This window comes from Arachis hypogaea, chromosome 6 (genome assembly GCF_003086295.3).
Source record: "Arachis hypogaea cultivar Tifrunner chromosome 6, arahy.Tifrunner.gnm2.J5K5, whole genome shotgun sequence".
Classification (NCBI taxonomy): Eukaryota; Viridiplantae; Streptophyta; class Magnoliopsida; order Fabales; family Fabaceae; genus Arachis; species Arachis hypogaea.
In genome coordinates this window covers 1340068-1358385 of record NC_092041.1, presented here as the reverse complement: position 1 = coordinate 1358385, position 18318 = coordinate 1340068, and the positions used below count along the sequence as shown (strand labels likewise).

General features: G+C 31.0%; 3 protein-coding genes across 3 annotated transcripts; 1 reads left to right on the top strand and 2 right to left on the bottom strand.

The window, feature by feature from the left end:
• The first annotated feature begins 4773 nt into the window (after nucleotides 1-4773).
• LOC112695201 (arachin Ahy-3-like) lies at nucleotides 4774-7574 on the top strand. Its single transcript, XM_025747457.2, has 4 exons — nucleotides 4774-5100; nucleotides 5841-6136; nucleotides 6244-6855; nucleotides 6940-7574. Exons 1-4 carry the CDS (start codon nucleotides 4812-4814, stop codon nucleotides 7327-7329), a joined length of 1587 nt encoding a protein of 528 aa, XP_025603242.1. The 5' UTR covers nucleotides 4774-4811; the 3' UTR covers nucleotides 7330-7574.
• A 1675-nt stretch (nucleotides 7575-9249) lies between these two features.
• LOC112695204 (arachin Ahy-3-like) lies at nucleotides 9250-13543 on the bottom strand. Its single transcript, XM_025747460.3, has 4 exons — nucleotides 13212-13543; nucleotides 12166-12419; nucleotides 10961-11392; nucleotides 9250-10066 (listed from the first exon to the last, which is right to left on the bottom strand). The coding sequence occupies exons 1-4, from the start codon at nucleotides 13498-13500 to the stop codon at nucleotides 9674-9676; spliced, it is 1368 nt and encodes a 455-aa protein (XP_025603245.1). The 5' UTR covers nucleotides 13501-13543; the 3' UTR covers nucleotides 9250-9673.
• A 1793-nt stretch (nucleotides 13544-15336) lies between these two features.
• LOC112695205 (TOM1-like protein 2) lies at nucleotides 15337-16684 on the bottom strand. Its single transcript, XM_025747461.2, has 3 exons — nucleotides 16678-16684; nucleotides 16205-16483; nucleotides 15337-15966 (listed from the first exon to the last, which is right to left on the bottom strand). The coding sequence occupies exons 1-3, from the start codon at nucleotides 16678-16680 to the stop codon at nucleotides 15526-15528; spliced, it is 723 nt and encodes a 240-aa protein (XP_025603246.1). The 5' UTR covers nucleotides 16681-16684; the 3' UTR covers nucleotides 15337-15525.
• Between the last annotated feature and the right edge of the window lie 1634 nt (nucleotides 16685-18318).

Sequence of the window (18318 nt, the reverse complement as noted above, 5' to 3'; positions counted from 1 at the left end):
TGTCTCTGTCCCTAAAATTTCAGTATTTCAGTACCTCCAAAAAGTGAGGACACAAGAGACTGAAATTTTTAGAAATAGAGACTGAAACTTTGATAATATTTTATACCTAAAATACCCTCATTTCAATTAATTAATTTTAATTTTACTTCTTGTACAAATTAAATTAGAATTTCATTCTTATTTTAATTTCTGTCTTCCATTTTGCACCAAATGAAATACTAAGATTTATTTCTGTCTCTATTTTTTAGTCTCCATTTAGAAATAGAGACTGAAACTTTGATAATATTTTATACCTAAAATACCCTCATTTCAATTAATTAATTTTAATTTTACTTCTTGTACAAATTAAATTAGAATTTCATTCTTATTTTAATTTCTGTCTTCCACTTTGCACCAAATGAAATACTAAGATTTATTTCTGTCTCTATTTTTTAGTCTCAATATCTCAGTCTCAGTCTTTCAGTCTTTGTCTCTCCACCAAACACTACTATATACACATTGTACAAATATTTCATTGGCTCCTTAGCGGGATTCTTTCCGAATTTATGAAGCCAGATAGATCTTGGATAGTCTGCAAATTAAATTAAATGCACATGCAGATTAATTCAACCAATTTTACCCCACTACTTTGAATATACTATTTTGGTCAAACTCAATTTATGCAAGATTTATATAAACTTTATCATAAGAAATTGCACTTACATGAATTGTCTTAACTTGTATTTGCTTTAACTATCTGCAAATCCAACTTGGATTGTCTGCATTTATTCGTTGTATAATGCATTTCTGGTTTTACAAACATGGGGGTTTTGAGTTTATGATGTTTTTCCTTTTTCTTTTTTCTTTTTCGTTGCAGTATTGCTTCTTCTATTGCTTCTGCTTCTTTATGCTGTTATCAAATTTGCCCGACAAAGAATCTGCAGCAAAAGGAAGCCCGATTGATCGACACACATAGTGTTGCATACACAGCCCACATAATCAATAAGATGTATAGGGTAGTATTCTTATGCTGTTTCCATTAATGAATTAATCCTAAATGAAAACAGCTTATAGTTTAAGTTATTAGTGAAATTTTAGTTATTTCCCTTAGCTTCTTGTTTATTTGACTTCTTTATCTGCTACTTTCACTGAATTTATATTGCAACAATTAGCATTATTATTCTAATATGGTGAAGGGAATCCAAAGGAGCACTTTTTTAACAATATCTCTTTTCTTTTCTTATATCTATCTTTAATCATAATTCATCTTTGTGTTTGTGAAGTCTTCTCTCATAGTATTATACACCAACGTATAAATGTGAAGCTAAACAAACCATCACCGTGCTGCAAGAATATATATGTTTAAAGCTATTTTCATTTTGACTGATTTATTAGAATACGAACTTCTGAATTTGTCTTTAAATTTGTTAGATATTTAGATGATTCTGGATTTGCTGTTGAATTTATCTATAAATAGGTGATTTTGAACTTCTGATTTTGCAATTTGTTATGCAATTTCTTATATGAGCATTAAGATTTAGCTAAGTAGTTTGTTTTTACTTTTGTTTCTGATAGGTTTCTTATTTGAGTATAGTTCTCAATTGTGTTGTGTATTGATTTTAGAAATTAAATGTGGGAACTAGAAATTGTGATGGATTGAATGATCACTAGTTATAACATTTGAAAAAGTAGCTTTTTGTTAAATTTATTTGGCAGTTATTTTGTTGAAAATGTAACTATTTTTATGTTCTTAATATATATACATTTTTTCGAAAATATTTGGTAACCAAAGAAAATAAGTCAAAAACAGACATAATTTATCTTATTTAGTATTCATTAATTTTTTTCGAGATGTAGGTTTGGGATGTAGAAAAGAAGCTGGAAAATTAGTTACAAGAGTCTAAAATAATTTGAGGTCGTCATTTGTTAATAAATGATCAATCAGCATTTATACAGTAAAATAGTAAATTTTTGTGCTAATGAACAATTAATATCTTTGTTCACGACTTCATGTTCAGGTTGAAGAGCTCGAAAGAAAACTTGAAGAGCAAGAGCAGAACTCAGAAAATTTGCTTCAACAAAATGTATTGAATTATTTTTCTCAATTTGACACTTTCTTTTAATCTATTCACATGTTTTATTTTATAATTTATTAGATTCACGCTAGAAAAGGCACGTGGATACAGGCCTCCAATGAATAATAAGGATAGTACATAGTTCATTAACTTAACTTTTCATGAATTTTGATTTTTAATGTTGTTTCAGGTTACTTATTAGTCGATTAGAAGAAGTAAATCCTGGAAAGTTGAAACATGAAGAAAATTTACTTTTCTGGCTCAATGTGCACAATGCTTTCGTGATGCATGTAATATTAATAAGGTTTAATTATTTTGTTTGTCCTATAATTTCGTAAAATTTTTAATTAGATTTTTATATTTTTTTTAGTTGAGTCTTTGTACCAAATTTTTTTTAATTGGGTCTTTACACTTTTTTTTATTTAGATCCTTATACCAATTTTTTTTAGTTGAATTCCTATACAATTAAGTCAATTAATACCAAAATGAACCTAATTGAAAAAAAAAATTGGTACAAAAATTCAATTAAAAGAAAAAAAATACAAGGATCTAATTAACAATTTTGCAAAACTATAAGAACCAGTAGAATAACTAAACCTACTAATAATTATCCTCAAGAAGATAACACTCTTGTTTTCTTGTAAAATACTCTTCAAACATTTATCCTCCTCTTTGATTTGCTAATTTATAATGTGCTTATTGGGACCATTGACCATAAAGCTATCAATGTACATTTGGATTTTGGATCATAAATTTAATGTATTTACGAATTTTGTTTCTTTTAATTTTTATATTTCGATATAGATATTGTGAATATCTTTTGTATTTATTTAAAAAATTGATTTATGATTCTTTTTATATTTTATTAAAATATAATTATTTATGAAAATCAAGTTTTAATAGTGGTATATGTTAAATTAGTAAAAATCTATAATTAAGAAATTAGTAACAGTGATCGATTTAGCGACTGATTTTAGATTTTCAGATTAGACATCAGCGACTGATTCTACAACCGATTTTTATCAGCGACTGCTTTGGCGACCGAAAAGTGGGTCGCTATTTAGCGACCGATTTTCTTAACAATCAATTTAGCGACAAAAAAAGTGGTTTCCGTTTAGCGACCGATTTTATTAGCAATTGAGTTAGCGACCAATATCGTTTGGTATTAGTTTGGTAGCATTGGTTGAAAATTAGTCGCTAATATCGATTGCTAACGGTTAGCGACCAAGGTTTTAGCAACCATCAGAATTGGTCGTTAAGGGTCTAGCTACCGATTTTTTTAAAAAAATCGATTGCTAAATCGATCGCTATTTCAGTAATATCTTATAGTATAATAACTAATTTTATTAGTTAATTTTAGTATACACCTAATAAATTACACTAATATTTTTTTAATTACACCTAATAATATATGATGACTGTAATTTAAAATAATATTAATGTAATTTATTAGGTGTATACTAAAATTAAATAATAAAATTTGTTATTAGTGTAATATATATATAAATACAAAATATATATTAAAAATAAATTAAACTACATATATATTTATATAAAAATATATGATGTTTGATTTTAGTGATTGATTTTTATATACAAATAATATTTTTGATATGAATAATACTAAAAGTAGAATAATAAACTTCATTAATTCAAACAAAATTTCAAGTTTACTGTTTTAGTCAAAATTTAATCTTTCAATAGTTGTATCAACTAACAAGATTTGTAAATTTACAATAATAAACACTTTTAACTAAATTTAGGATAATTTTTTTTAATCATATTAGGTGTGCATGAAAATAAATTATTAACATAAATATATATTAAAAATAAATTAAATAATATATATAATAATTAATTTTAATAACTAATTTTAATGTATACTTAATATTTTTTATTTTTTTATACCAAATATCTCATGTTTTGTGTATAGTTTATTTATTCAAGTAAACATGATAAAATAAGAGAAAATAAGAGAAAATAGATAAATGAAAAATCAGAAGCATTATTTAACACTAGACCTAATTAATAATAGTGGAATTGGTAGCTAAATAGATAGGCACAATAATTATGTGGTTCTACTGAGAAAAAGTATAAATAATTAGCTTTTTGATTAACTAGCATTAATTAATTTTAAGATTTAATATTTATAACTTAAGATATGAGATTAAAAATTTATAAAATCTAAAATAAATAAAAAAATTTTAAAAAATTAATTAATATTAATTAAAAAAATAATTATCTAACATTATTCTTATTTAAATTACTCAATTATTTAGTCACCAAAAAAAAAAAAAAATTACTCAATTATTCTAGTACTCTAATGATTCAATTGTGGCAATGGGCAAGCCTAAACCCATATCGTTGTGTGGTGTTCCTAAATTCAATTTGCATTCGATTCTTTCTACTCAAACTATTAGTAACGCGCCCCATCAGGTGCTGCAGAAAAACAGAGTATTCCATTGCATTAAACAATGCATCTAAGCGGAAAATTAGGCATCAGCAAGAAAAGAAAATAACTGAAGCCGTGCATGCGTGGTCCCCTTTGTGCAGAAATCCTGAGATGCATGCTTATGATGATCTTATAGAGATGCTTTGTGAGGTGTAACGCAGAAAGGGTGCCATAGCCATGCATGCTGAAGAGTGTCACAAATACTCTACTACGTGTCCCTTCCTTCACCTCCTCTCGTCCCTATAAATTACTTGCTTCTCATTCTTCTCTTCATCACAACCGCAGCAATAACAATAATAGCAGCCATGGCGAAGCTTCTGGCGCTTTCTGTTTGCTTTTGCTTTCTAGTTCTGGGAGCTAGCAGCATCTCCTTCAGGCAGCAGCCGGAGGAGAATGCGTGCCAGTTCCAGCGCCTCAATGCGCAGAGGCCTGACAACCGCCTTGAATCGGAGGGCGGTTACATTGAGACTTGGAACCCAAACAACCAGGAGTTCGAATGCGCCGGCGTCGCCCTCTCGCGCTTAGTCCTCCGCCGCAACGCCCTTCGGAGGCCTTTCTACTCCAATGCTCCCCAGGAGATCTTCATCCAGCAAGGTTATTACTCCTTTCTCATATTATTATTGTCAATTATTCTTTATTTGACCGAAAAAATAATTTTGTACACTCATTCAAGTTACTAAGATATTATAAGAATTTTCGTTTGACATGAAAAAAGCAACTATGTTAAGTCATGTATTTTTAGACATGTAAAACATAAAATATATATTGAAAATGTGTTAAATAATACATTTATTTTTATATAAATATAATAGTTAATATGGTAGATTTAGTTTATACATGTAAAATATAAAATATATATAAAAAATTAATGTATCTGAATTTAATATATGAAAGGATTTTGGTAGATAAATTTAAAAAAAAAAGTTTATTAGAGACCCACTCTTTTATTAAAATTTGATCAGTATTTAACTAAAAAAAAAGAATGAGTAATTTCATATCATTTTATGAAATTTTATACCATTAAAAATATTAATAATAGTTAATTAATAATTATAAATTATAAAATTTATTGACTTTTTAATACTCCTCTTTTTTTCCCATGATCTTTGTTAAATGGGAAGTGCTAGGTAAGCAATGACCATCTTGAACAACTATTAATCAAATAAAAACACACATTATTTTCAAATTAACTATTTAAATTTTAATATTAAAATAATCATTTATACACGTAGTGAAATGAACATCAAATATATCTATTATTCACATTGTGAAATATTTTTATTTTCTACCTATATTTTTCCTGGTTAAATTTCATTTTGAATGATGACATACAGGAAGGGGATACTTTGGGTTGATATTCCCTGGTTGTCCTAGCACATATGAAGAGCCTGCACAACAAGGTCGCCGGCATCAGTCGCAAAGAGCACCAAGACGTTTTGAAGGAGAAGACCAAAGCCAACAGCAACAACAGGATAGTCACCAGAAAGTGCGCCGTTTCGATGAGGGTGATCTCATTGCAGTTCCCACCGGTGTTGCTCTCTGGATGTACAACGACCATGACACTGATGTTGTTGCTGTTTCTCTTACTGACACCAACAACAACGACAACCAGCTTGATCAGTTCCCCAGGGTATATATATTCCTTATTTTTGGCATCTGCATATATATCATGAATATTGAGTCATTTCTTAGAACTTGTCATCACTAAAGCATGCAACATTTAATAATACATAACAGAGATTCAATTTGGCTGGAAACCACGAGCAAGAGTTCTTAAGATACCAGCAACAAAGCAGACGAAGAAGCTTACCATATAGCCCATACAGCCCGCAAAGTCAGCCTAGACAAGAAGAGCGTGAATTTAGCCCTCGAGGACAGCACAGCCGCAGAGAACGAGCAGGACAAGAAGAAGAAAATGAAGGTGGAAACATCTTCAGCGGCTTCACGCCGGAGTTCCTGGCACAAGCCTTCCAGGTTGACGACAGACAGATAGTGCAAAATCTAAGAGGCGAGAACGAGAGTGAGGAAGAGGGAGCCATTGTGACAGTGAAGGGAGGCCTCAGAATCTTGAGCCCAGATAGAAAGAGAGGTGCCGACGAAGAAGAGGAATACGATGAAGATGAATATGAATACGATGAAGAGGATAGAAGGCGTGGCAGGGGAAGCAGAGGCAGGGGGAATGGTATTGAAGAGACGATCTGCACAGCAAGTGTTAAAAAGAACATTGGTAGAAACAGATCCCCTGACATCTACAATCCTCAAGCTGGTTCACTCAAAACTGCCAACGATCTCAACCTTCTAATCCTTAGGTGGCTTGGACTTAGTGCTGAATATGGAAATCTCTACAGGGTTTGTACTTTCTCTTTTTCTATCGATCTCTTTTTTTACCAATATATACTAGACATTTATTTACATATTGAAATGTGATTGCAGAATGCATTGTTTGTCCCTCACTACAACACCAACGCACACAGCATCATATATGCATTGAGGGGACGGGCTCACGTGCAAGTCGTGGACAGCAACGGCAACAGAGTGTACGACGAGGAGCTTCAAGAGGGTCACGTGCTTGTGGTGCCACAGAACTTCGCCGTCGCTGGAAAGTCCCAGAGCGACAACTTTGAATACGTGGCATTCAAGACAGACTCAAGGCCCAGCATAGCCAACCTCGCCGGTGAAAACTCCATCATAGATAACTTGCCGGAGGAGGTGGTTGCAAATTCATATGGCCTCCCAAGGGAGCAGGCAAGGCAGCTTAAGAACAACAACCCCTTCAAGTTCTTCGTTCCACCGTCTCAACAGTCTCTCAGGGCTGTGGCTTGAAAACAAGCGTGACATGTATGTGTGTTATCCACTACATACATACTTTTTGCCACAACTACTGAATAATACATATTAATAACGACCGAGAATAATGTAGTTTTAATTTTGTAGTGTCAATAAGAATACAAAAGGGCATTCATGCCTTTTTGTTTAAGCTATAAGATCGGAATGTAATGTATGTGCATCGATCTGGAGAAAACCTTTTGCGGGAAAAACATGAATAAAAGAACGGATGATTTAACGCAGCCAGATTCGTCTTTCTTTTTTCCTTTTTTTGATAAAACAAACTTGAAAAGAATATCAACAACACAATATGCCACATTTTGTTTGATTTAACTCCGAAAGTCCATTTGCTAGGATTTCTAGTCAAGCACTATAAAATCGTGACAATTCAGTTTTAAAATGCATGCATATATGGTACATATACCCTTGCTTATGATCATTGATGACTTAACTACATAAATCCAATTTTTACATTTTAGATGCCAAGTTTTTGGTGTAGAGACCAATTCTCTCGCATTGCCTAAAATAAATTTTTATGAAAATTTTGAAAGATTCTTTTAATTAAATTTTAAATATTCTTATTTTTAAAACTTTTGATTTTTTTTTTGGCAAAATAGACAAAATAAATTCAATTTTTCATAACCCTACAACTAATTTGAAATAATGAAACGGTGCATAAAAGGATAATGTTAGGTAACCAATAATTTATTTGAACAACATAAATAATAAGCTTTGAAATTAATCCATTTTAACTAAAAAATGCTATACTCTAATTTAATACTATTAATTAAATTTAAGATTAAATTTATTCTTTTAATCCTATTATTCACGTTGTGCAATGTTGTTGGTTAAAAACCCAGGTAGAAAGAAATGTGTATTGTTGCTCGTTGCACATTCCATCTAAATTGTAAACAAAACGGCACCAAACCTTTTTCCTTTTTATTTTAAAAGGAAAGCCGTTTTGTATTATTATTCCCTATTAATTATTAGGAAACTAAATTATTCAATTGTGGCAAGAAGTGTATGTCTTGAATGCCACGTATTCGAAATTCTCGCACCAGCACGTGACCCTCTTGAAGCTCCTCGTCTGAGATCGTTCACATTTCTAAGGATACCAGCTTGAGGGTTGTAGCTGAATTCGGTTGTCAATCCTCGAAGGTTCTTCTTAACAATTGCAGTGCAAATAGTCTCCTGAATCCCATCGCCCATTCGTCTTCCATCAAATTCCTGGATATATTTGATAATCTATTATAATATTAGATGAAATTGATTACTATAGTGTTCATTTCTTAATATTACTCGTTTGATAAAAATTAACTCCTAAAAAATATTCTTATAACATAAATTAATTCTTTTTAAAATAATAAAAAGACAAATCCGTTTCATAAAATAAATTTTACAGGATTTCTAAATCGATAAAAATTTATTATTAAAGTGTTCAATTTAAAATCTTTTAGAGACCAATGATTATGTGTTTATTCTTCTAGTATATATGTTGCGGCTAAACTTGGATTCTAGCTGTGTAATATTAACAGGCTTTGTAATTTAGTTGATTAATAAGTCGTCAACTTAGTATAGCTAACTTAAACCAAAAGTCAATTAAGTTAGCCGAGAGTTGGTTAGAGAAAGTTGTTAGATGTCATGAAGTGAGCGATAGTTAGTTGCAGTTTGTTATTTAAGCAGGTGATTGAGATAAATTAAGAGGGTAGTATGTAAAGTTCAACCACACTATTCACTAGTAAGATTTCACCACTCTGTTATTTAATAAGAAAAACTCTCAACTCTTCTCTTCTCTTCTTTTCAATCTATTTCTCCAATTCCTATTCACAAATTTCCCAGAATATGATTTTCCACATATATATACACAATTATCTGTAAAAGAAATTCAACACTGAAATTTGGAAAGAGAATCTTAAATTACTGCACCAAAACTTCTCTATTATTCAAGCACTTGCTGCACAAGGTTAACTCAGGATTAAAAAAGGTGCACTACTCATTTTATGTTACATCTCAATTTCACATGTTAAACAAAAAGGATGGAAACTCATGTGTAGTTGACTTCATGTGAAGTTGATGACTGATTTGACTACATTTTTTGTTAACGGCTCCCAGCTATCAACTTCACGTGAAGTCGACTACATATGAGTTTTCACCAACAAAAAGGCCATCCAAGCCCCTTTGTGTGTATATATATATATATATATATATATTCTCTCATATCTTATTCATTATTACAAAACTACGTTATTTATTCAGTTGTGGCAAAAAGTGGGTGGACATATAACACACACATACATACATACATACATACATGCATGTGATGCATGCATGAAGTGCAACCCTAAGCCACAGTCCTGATCATCTGAGAGTCTTGAGGTGGAACCAAGAACGTGAAGGGGTTATTGTTCTTGAGTTGCCTTGCTTGCTCATATTGTAGGCCATATGAATTTGCAACCACATCTTCCGGCAAGTTCCACATGTAGGAATTTTTGCCGGCAAGGTTGGATATGCTGGCCCTTGAGTTTGTCTTGAATGCGACGTACAAGAAGTGCTCGCTCTGTGACTTTGCAGCCACGGCGAAGTTCTGTGGCACCACCAGCGATTGACCCTCTTGAAGCTCCTCGTCGAACACTCTATTGCCATTGCAGTCCACCACTTGGACATGAGCTCCTCCCTGCAATGCATATATTATGCTGTTTGCGTTCATGTTGTAGTGAGGAACAAACATTGCATCCTGCGTTCACCACACATTCCAATTTTACACCATTTTAATCTTATGAATGTTTATATAATTAAAAATGCATATGATAAACAAATATTTGTATGGTTAATAATCAAAATGGTCTAAAAAAAATACATGTGCAAAATATAACAATAAATTGAATCAATTGGTAGTTGTTAAATGATGACTCTGTTACAAAAGGATTCATCTCACTCACGATTATATAATTCATAACTCAATTTAAGGGATGGAAAATACTAATTGTATAACAAAATTCAGTTTTTGACCAGCCTTTAAAATTTAAATAATATTATTTAATTAAATTACAAAAATATTTGTTGTACACTAAAATTAATTGTATATTTATATATAAATATTAAAATCAGCTATAAAAATTATTCACCAATGTATTATTTGTATATAGATATATGTGTAATTTAATTTATTTTTAATGTGTATTTATATTTCAATATATATTTTATACTACTGGTGGCTGATTTTAGTATGCACTTAACATAATCCTATAAATTATATATAATTTATTTTTTTTATTTTGTATTTGAATGTGTATTCTAACATAATAATTTATTTTAATTGTTGATTTTAGTATACAACTAACATAATTATTTTGAGGATCAAATTAACTTTGTTTTTTGTAAACTATATATTGAATAAATATTTGTAGTTTTTCTATACTCTAATCTTCAAAAATGAAAATAGATCTCTTCTTATATATTTCAATCATAATAGATATATATCAAAAATTAATTATTAAAATTAGTCATTAATATAAAATATATATTAAAATATAAAATATATAATAATTAATTTTAACGTATAAATAACATTTTTGTCTCTGTCTAAAATGCAGAAGTTAGAAGAAAGAGAGCAGTACATAGTACGTACCCGATGAATGGATCCATACTCGGCGCTGAGTCCGAGTCGATTGAGGATTGGGAGGTCGAGTTCGTTTACAGTTCTGACGCTACCAGCTTGAGGGTTGTAGATATCAGCAGATGTGGATTTGCCAATGTTCATCTTAACACTTGCAGTGCAAATGGTTTCTTCAATGCCGTTGTTGAAGTTTCCAGGTTGTTGGTAGCTCTGCCTCCTCTCTGCTGGAACTAAGATGCTAAGGCCTCTCTTTACTGTCACAATGGCTCCTTGCTCCTCGCTTTCGTTTTCTCCTCTTAGGTTCTTCACTATGTCCTCGTTCACTTGGAAGCCATGTAAGAGGAATTCTGTTGAGAAGCCGCTAAAGACGTTGCCGCCTTCGTTTTCTTGTTCTTGCTGGTATCTTAGGAATTCTTGCTCTTGCTTTCCAGCTAAATTGAACCTCTGTTATTTATTGTTAGTTGTTGTGAATTAGTATATCTATTTATAAATATTATCATTGTATGATTTATCACAGAAAAAGAGTGATAACAGGATTCACAACATTTGCAGAACGTGATTAAAGCAAACTTGAACGCTGTATACTTGTGGTCATAAGTTTAAAAGAAATAAGCAAAGTTACGTGGTTAAGTCAAAAATGGGAAATTCATGGAAAGTTAGAATCACTACCGCGTAATAGTGCACCTACACGTCTTCATCGACGTTGTTTTTTGACCGGAAGACCAAGAGCAAATTATCGGAATTTTGGGTTATCTGGACACATACTTCGTAAAATGGTTAATGCATCTTTGTCTTTTTAAATACCATTGATGTAAAACATATTAAGGGCTTGTTTTGTGAGTTTATAAGAAAAGATTGTTTTTAGTTATCTTTTTTTAAAAGATTTTATGAAAAAAGTAAAAGTAATTTTATATTTGGTATCTCGTGCAAAAAGATTTTTTTATTTATAATTATGTTTGGATATAACAATATAAAAGTATTTTTTATTTATTTATTACATGAAAAATATCTTTTTTTTTTAAAAAAATATTTTTTTTAAAAAGATGTAAATTATAACTTCTCAAAAAAGATGTTTTTCTAATTTTTCTAGTACTTTTACTTTTACTATTAGAAATTTACCAAATACGCTAAAAAATAATTTTTTTTTTTCATCAAAATAATAACGTGCAAACAAGCACTAAAAAAATGTGATACCATTTGTTTATCTGAATACATACCCTGGGGAATTGGTCAAGTTGGTTGTGGAGGCTGTTGGTGTGTAAAACAGAAATGGCAACAACATCACTGTCTTGGTCGTTGTAGATCCAGAAAGCAACGCCGTGGGGAACAGCGATGAGATCACCCTCTCTGAAGCTGTGAACCTTTTGGTGAGTGTCCAGTGGCCTTTGGCTTTGGAATTGTTCAGATCCCTGAATTGGCTCTTCAAATGTGCCAGGACAACCAGGGAATATCAACCCAAAATAACCACTCCCTGTTTTTCATAATACACCAACACAAAATTTACAGATATGCATTGAATAATACTAGAAAAAAATAACCTCAAATTATTTTATTCATAATGTAACATCTGTTATATATACATCTAGAATTACTTATTTACTTTAACAATAATTAACAAGTGCAGAATAAAAAAATTGAGCTATTTTAGCTGATTTTTATTATCTTCTAAATATTTTCTTTATATATTATCCTAATCCAACAAATCATTTATTTGTTACAAATAAAATGTATATTTTTTAAATTCTACATAAAAAAGTATAGAAACCAACTAGAATATAAGCCAACTTAATCAATTTTTTTTTATTTTTAATTTTAAAATTCAAAAAATTAGATAATAAAAAATTATTATTATTATTATTATTATTATTATTATTATTATTATTATTTTATAATAAATCTATTTTTTTAATTAATTAGCTCTAATTGACTAGGCCTTGCTTGATTCTCTAAACCTTTTATAATCTAAGATATCAAGTTTAAACTCTAGAGTTTAATATAGATTAGACTAAAAAGTTATTGGAAAAGTATAGATAATCAATAACATTTTTTTAACAATGTGTGGACAATGTGAATTAATATGATTAAAATAGTAAATTTAAATTAGTAATATTAAATTAGAGTATAATATATTTTTATTTAGTTGGTGGTTATTCATGTTGTTAAAGATAGTCATTGTTTACGTGTAATTTTAAAGTGAACCTATAACTTTTTTTTGTTATTACTTTTAAGAAAATAGTTTAAATTTAAATGACAGAGTAAGGACCTTGGTAGATGAAGATCTCCTGGGGAGCATTGGAGTAGAAAGGCCTTCGAAGGGCGTTGCGGCGGAGGACGAAGCGAGAGAGGGCGACGCCGGCGCACTGGAACTCCTGGTTGTTGGGGTTCCAAGTCTCAATGTAACCGCCTTCAGACTCAATGCGGTTGTCGGGTCTCTGGGCATTGAGGCGCTGGAACTGGCACTCATTCTCCTCCCCCTGCTGCCTGAAGGTGACGCTGCTAGCTCCCAGAACTAGAAAGCAAAAGCAAACAGAAAGCGCAAGAAGCTTAGCCATGGCTGCTATGATTGTTATTGTTGTGGTTGTGAAGAGGAGAATGAGAAGCGAGGTGATTTATAGCGGCAGGAGGAGGGTGAAGGAAGGGACACGTCGGAGAGCATTTGGGACACTCTTCAGCATGCATGGCTATGGTAGCCTTCCTGTGTTACACCTCATGAAGCACGATTATTGGGGCATGGAGGCAAGGTTGTAGTCTCTGCATGCAGGCAGTAATCATTGATCTTTAATTGCAATATAATGGAGGAAACAGCCAGGGACCACACAATGCTATTCCACTGTTTTTCTTCCTAGCTACCTTCTTCCTTTCGTTTTGCTTCTATATCACAACCGAGAAATGCCACAGGGCGAATAAAATTTAATTATTGTTTATTAACTGGGAGTTTACTTACCAGGTGTGGTTTTATACCTATAATAGATTATGGATCAAACAATATTTTGAAAGCGGAATAGAAGTGAATATAAAGAAAGAAGAGCGTAAGAGGTAGTTGATTGGTTTTTTTGCTATCATCTGAAATACATGAATGGAGAAAAATAATCGAATATTCGGAGGTCAAGAATCAGGTGTTCCAGTTATTATTAATAGGTTATTTATAAGATACAAAGAATGGTTTGGAGTTAAGTACAATAGTTGTTGATAACAATTTTAAAGATGATTATAAAATCAATTGCTTTAATTTTGGCTTTTTAAGTTTTTTTTATGCTTGTTCTTTTGAATTGGTTGTTTTATACTTTTTATTTCATTTTATTATGTTAAACTTCTTTATCTCAAAAAAATATGTTGATGAATTATTAAACTATAAAAAATAATGGCCAAAAATAATAAATTTGACTAATACTTACTGTTTCTTGAACAAATGTGCAATTTGTATATATCCAATACAAATCGATTTATTTATTTTCAAATACTGTTGTATATCTCAGGTACTGAGTCATCGAATTAATTTTTTGTGCTCGGTACCCCAAATGTAAACACGTATTTAAATTAGTAAACACTCTATAAATCATATATTTTGATAAATATTAAATTTATTTAATTTAAATATAAAAAAACCCATTACCTTTTGGGACAAAGCAATAAAGTATTTTTTTTTTGGTGACAAAGCAATAAAGTATTTTGTTTTCAATTGAAAATATTTCCAAATAATTTAACCTGAAAAATCTGAAAATGTTGAAAACGTAAAAACATTGTTTTCATTTTCATTAGTCTTCTTTAAAACATTTTGAGAGAAAATATTTTCAATAATAGACAATAAAACATACTTTTAAACTTCTTTTTCATTTTTCCAAAAGTGAAAAATAAAAATAAAAATGGACAAATCAATCACACTCTAACTTTCATTGAAAACGTTTTCTATTATACATCACGACTACATGGTTCTATGTATTTTCAGTTTTAAACTTTTAATTGTAAATGAAAATGGTTAAACCAATCCGTAGCTTCTGGCCTTCTGCGCAATTCATGGATTCCCTGATACTGTTCATTTGCGTTTTTTCATTAAGATTTCCGGTTAAATCTTTCATAGAACTTGGAAGTTTTTATGTGGTAGAACCATTTAAGGCCTCTTAAACTTGAATGTTCAAATCAGAGTCATGTATGACAAATATGACAAGAGCAGAAAAATTAGTGGACAGTGGGTTTTTTAACTTATCCCTTTCCTCTCCTTCCTCTCCCAGGCTATTCTCTTCTTTTCCGATGACCTATATCTCATTCTTCTCTTTATAAGAAAAATGTATAAATAGTTCATGTATTACTACTATTATTGAATTTCATTTGCCTGCTTGCAACATGAGGGCATATGTAACTTAACATCTAAGAGAAAGAGACGAAGGATATCAACATCATGAGAAACTAGCATGATCTTACAAGGATTAAATATCATAATCTCTTGGTGAAATTCCTACTAGATACATATAGGAAGTCAAGAAACCACCAAGTTAATAGCCTTGGTGATTACATAGGTTATGACTTATGAACATAGATAAAACATGATGTTAGAAGAAACATGCCACCTTTTACTTTACTCACTCTCTATTGCTCTTGAGGCTAGATTCGGCGTTGCCCTTCTCATCTGCCTTATCTAGTATTGTGGTTTCAACATGATGACCATCCCCATTGGTTGCATTGGCTTCAACACCGTTGGACTTTTTGGGAAGCTTTCTTTCAAGTTCCTGAGCAGCTTCGAACTCTTCGGACTCATCCTCTTCAAATTTTTTAGGAAGTTCAATAGGATTTTGAACAGCTTCCGCATCATGCTTTGCAGTGTCAGCATTTGGAGTCTCTTGTGCCACAGGCCGTTGAGCAGCCTCCAACTCCTCGTACTTGGAAACTATCTGCTGCAGCTCATCATTAAGATACAAAGCCTCAAAAAGTGTCTCTTCATCATCTGTGGTGCTTTCCGCAATTTCCTTCATGATAGAAAGTGAGTGCTTGCACTTGTCCAGCAAACTGAGAGTTAAATCTTCCTGCGAAGGAACGATAAATTGTAAATTCTATCAACAAAATGTTATCCCACAAACTGGATTACATGGGGGGGAACAAATCATTTTCTATCTACAACCTATCTCCATTTGATCCATGTCCTTGCATTTAAAAGCAAGTAACTGAATCGGAATTTCGATCTTCACAAACATATAGAACATACAAAATCACCATGATGTAGTGAACAAAACACCAATTTATTATACTAGATAGGAATTAGACCTTCAAGGTTTTGGGCTCTGCCTCAGAATTTATTATGCTAGATAGCAATTCAAGACTGTTTCGTGCAACTACAAGAAGCTCTTTCTTCTCTTCAGCTGACATGTGTTGGAGACCGGAAGAAAAAGTCAAGTCATCCATAGAAACTAGTCCAGCTTCGGGAACAGGGTAGCTTGAAGGAGGGTCTAATCCCTGTTGCTGAAGATAAGACCCTAAATTGTGAGGAACACCGGGCGAACTTCCTCCTCCTACATCAACTGATTCAGCCCTTTCTTGCAAACTCTGCCATCAACCACAGAAAAATCAGAACTCACTTAAACCCTAAAAAAAGAATGTAAAGCGCTCCAAAATTAAGCACTCCATCTTCCCATGGCAAATTCAATTCTGACATTCAATCACATATAACGATGCAAAACAATATAAATCCCTAACAAATCAAGAACAGAGATCGCTGAATCTGAAAAAGATGGACTAACCATGTAAGTTTGATTTAAAATATTTTAGGAATAAATAGGTTTAAAAATGTGAAAGAAACATTTTTATTGAACTAGTATTTTTACTCGTAATAACATTATGGAAATATAAATTTTTTAAAATTACAGTCCATTTTGTTCTGACAGTATAGATTATACATGGCACAAAAGATTTATAAAATCAAACTATTTTTACAAAAAAAAGTTATAAATTTACAAAAATTTCTGGCTAAGAAAACCAAGGTCTCTGTAGATAAAAAATCAAATAACAAAATCTTTTGTTATTATTTTTATACAAAAAAGTCTAATTTTTTATTTGAATTATATTATTTTGTTAATTTTATTTTTTGTAGAATAAAAAGGTAGAAAAAATAGAGAAAGAGAGAAAAGAGAGAGAAAGATAAAGATGAAAAATGAGAGTGAGAGTTTGTTAATTTAAAAAAAAATTATTTTAATTGTAATAAAAAATATCGGATGACATATTTTGATTTGTCAAATTACTAATATAAAATATAAATTATATATAGAGTGAACATGATAGAGAGAAATAGAAAAATGGAGAGAGGTAGATGAGAGAATTTAGGAAGAGAGTTTATTAATATTGGAGAAAAATATTTTCTTTCAATTTTAATAAGAGAGTGTCATGTGACACATTTGATTATTAAATTAGATAGTAATATATGATATATAATATAGGTATATTTCAATTTCAATTTTAATTTTAATGCAATTAAAAATGTCATGTTGCACATTTTTATTGTTAAATTAGTAATTAGTCATTGATATTGATAATGATATATAAAATAGATAGAGTGGTTGAAGGAGTGAGAGAGATGGAGAAAGAAAGAAGAATGAGGGAAGAACTCTTTAATTTTGGAGGAAAAGATTTGATTTCAATTGCAACGATGGAGTAACATATGACACATTTTGGTTGTAAAATTAGTATGTAGGAGAGAAAAATTCTTCTTAATTTTAGAGAAAAATATTTAATTTCAATTGTAATAAAAAAGTGACATGTGGTATATTTTAGTTATAAAATTAGAATTATACAATAGATAATAGATTTTTTATTTAAAAATATGATTAAAAAGAAAAAGTTTAACTATGCGGACATACCTGATATCCAACCCATCGACAAATATACGGATCAAATCCGACATTAAAAATCGCAGATATCATATTCGATCCGATTCAATAAAAGTTATACAGATCGGATCAAATTTTCGACTATATCCAATTCGCATACGGTCAGAGTCAGAGCCCATGTTAACTTTTAAAAATGATGAATTGATGATAACCCAAACTAATTAATTTGGGCCATTATTTTTTTCTGGCCAATGGATCCATAGTTCTAATATGGAATTTCCTCTTTGCCAAAAATAGTAGGGAATTTCGTCATCCCCTGGCCCCTTTCGCTTTTATTTTCTTTTGGACCCCCCAAAAGAAACATCAAATGTGAGACCAAAAATAATAAATAAATCTTAACCAAAAAAAAACAAATAATAATAATAATAATAATAAATAAATAAATAAAAGATTGACTTGCTTTCCTAGGTAAACATTGTCGTCAACGCCACTTTGAGATTCAGCAAGTGCCTCTAAAGGGGAGAAAAAAAGAGAGGACCAAGGGGGTGGACCCAGTTC

Bases quoted from the DNA above. Each gene is read 5' to 3' on its own strand.
- LOC112695201 (XM_025747457.2), top strand. From the start codon at position 4,812: ATGGCGAAGCTTCTGGCGCTTTCTGTTTGCTTTTGCTTTCTAGTTCTG. The intron at 6,137-6,243 runs GTATATATATTC...AATACATAACAG, and splicing joins AGCTTGATCAGTTCCCCAGG to AGATTCAATTTGGCTGGAAA. The intron at 6,856-6,939 runs GTTTGTACTTTC...ATGTGATTGCAG, and splicing joins AATATGGAAATCTCTACAGG to AATGCATTGTTTGTCCCTCA.
- LOC112695204 (XM_025747460.3), bottom strand. From the start codon at position 13,500: ATGGCTAAGCTTCTTGCGCTTTCTGTTTGCTTTTGCTTTCTAGTTCTG. The intron at 12,420-13,211 runs GTCCTTACTCTG...TATGAAAAACAG, and splicing joins GGAGATCTTCATCTACCAAG to GGAGTGGTTATTTTGGGTTG. The intron at 10,067-10,960 runs GTACGTACTATG...TGGTGAACGCAG, and splicing joins AGTATGGATCCATTCATCGG to GATGCAATGTTTGTTCCTCA.
- LOC112695205 (XM_025747461.2), bottom strand. The intron at 15,967-16,204 runs GTCTAATTCCTA...GTTCCTTCGCAG, and splicing joins CAGAGCCCAAAACCTTGAAG to GAAGATTTAACTCTCAGTTT.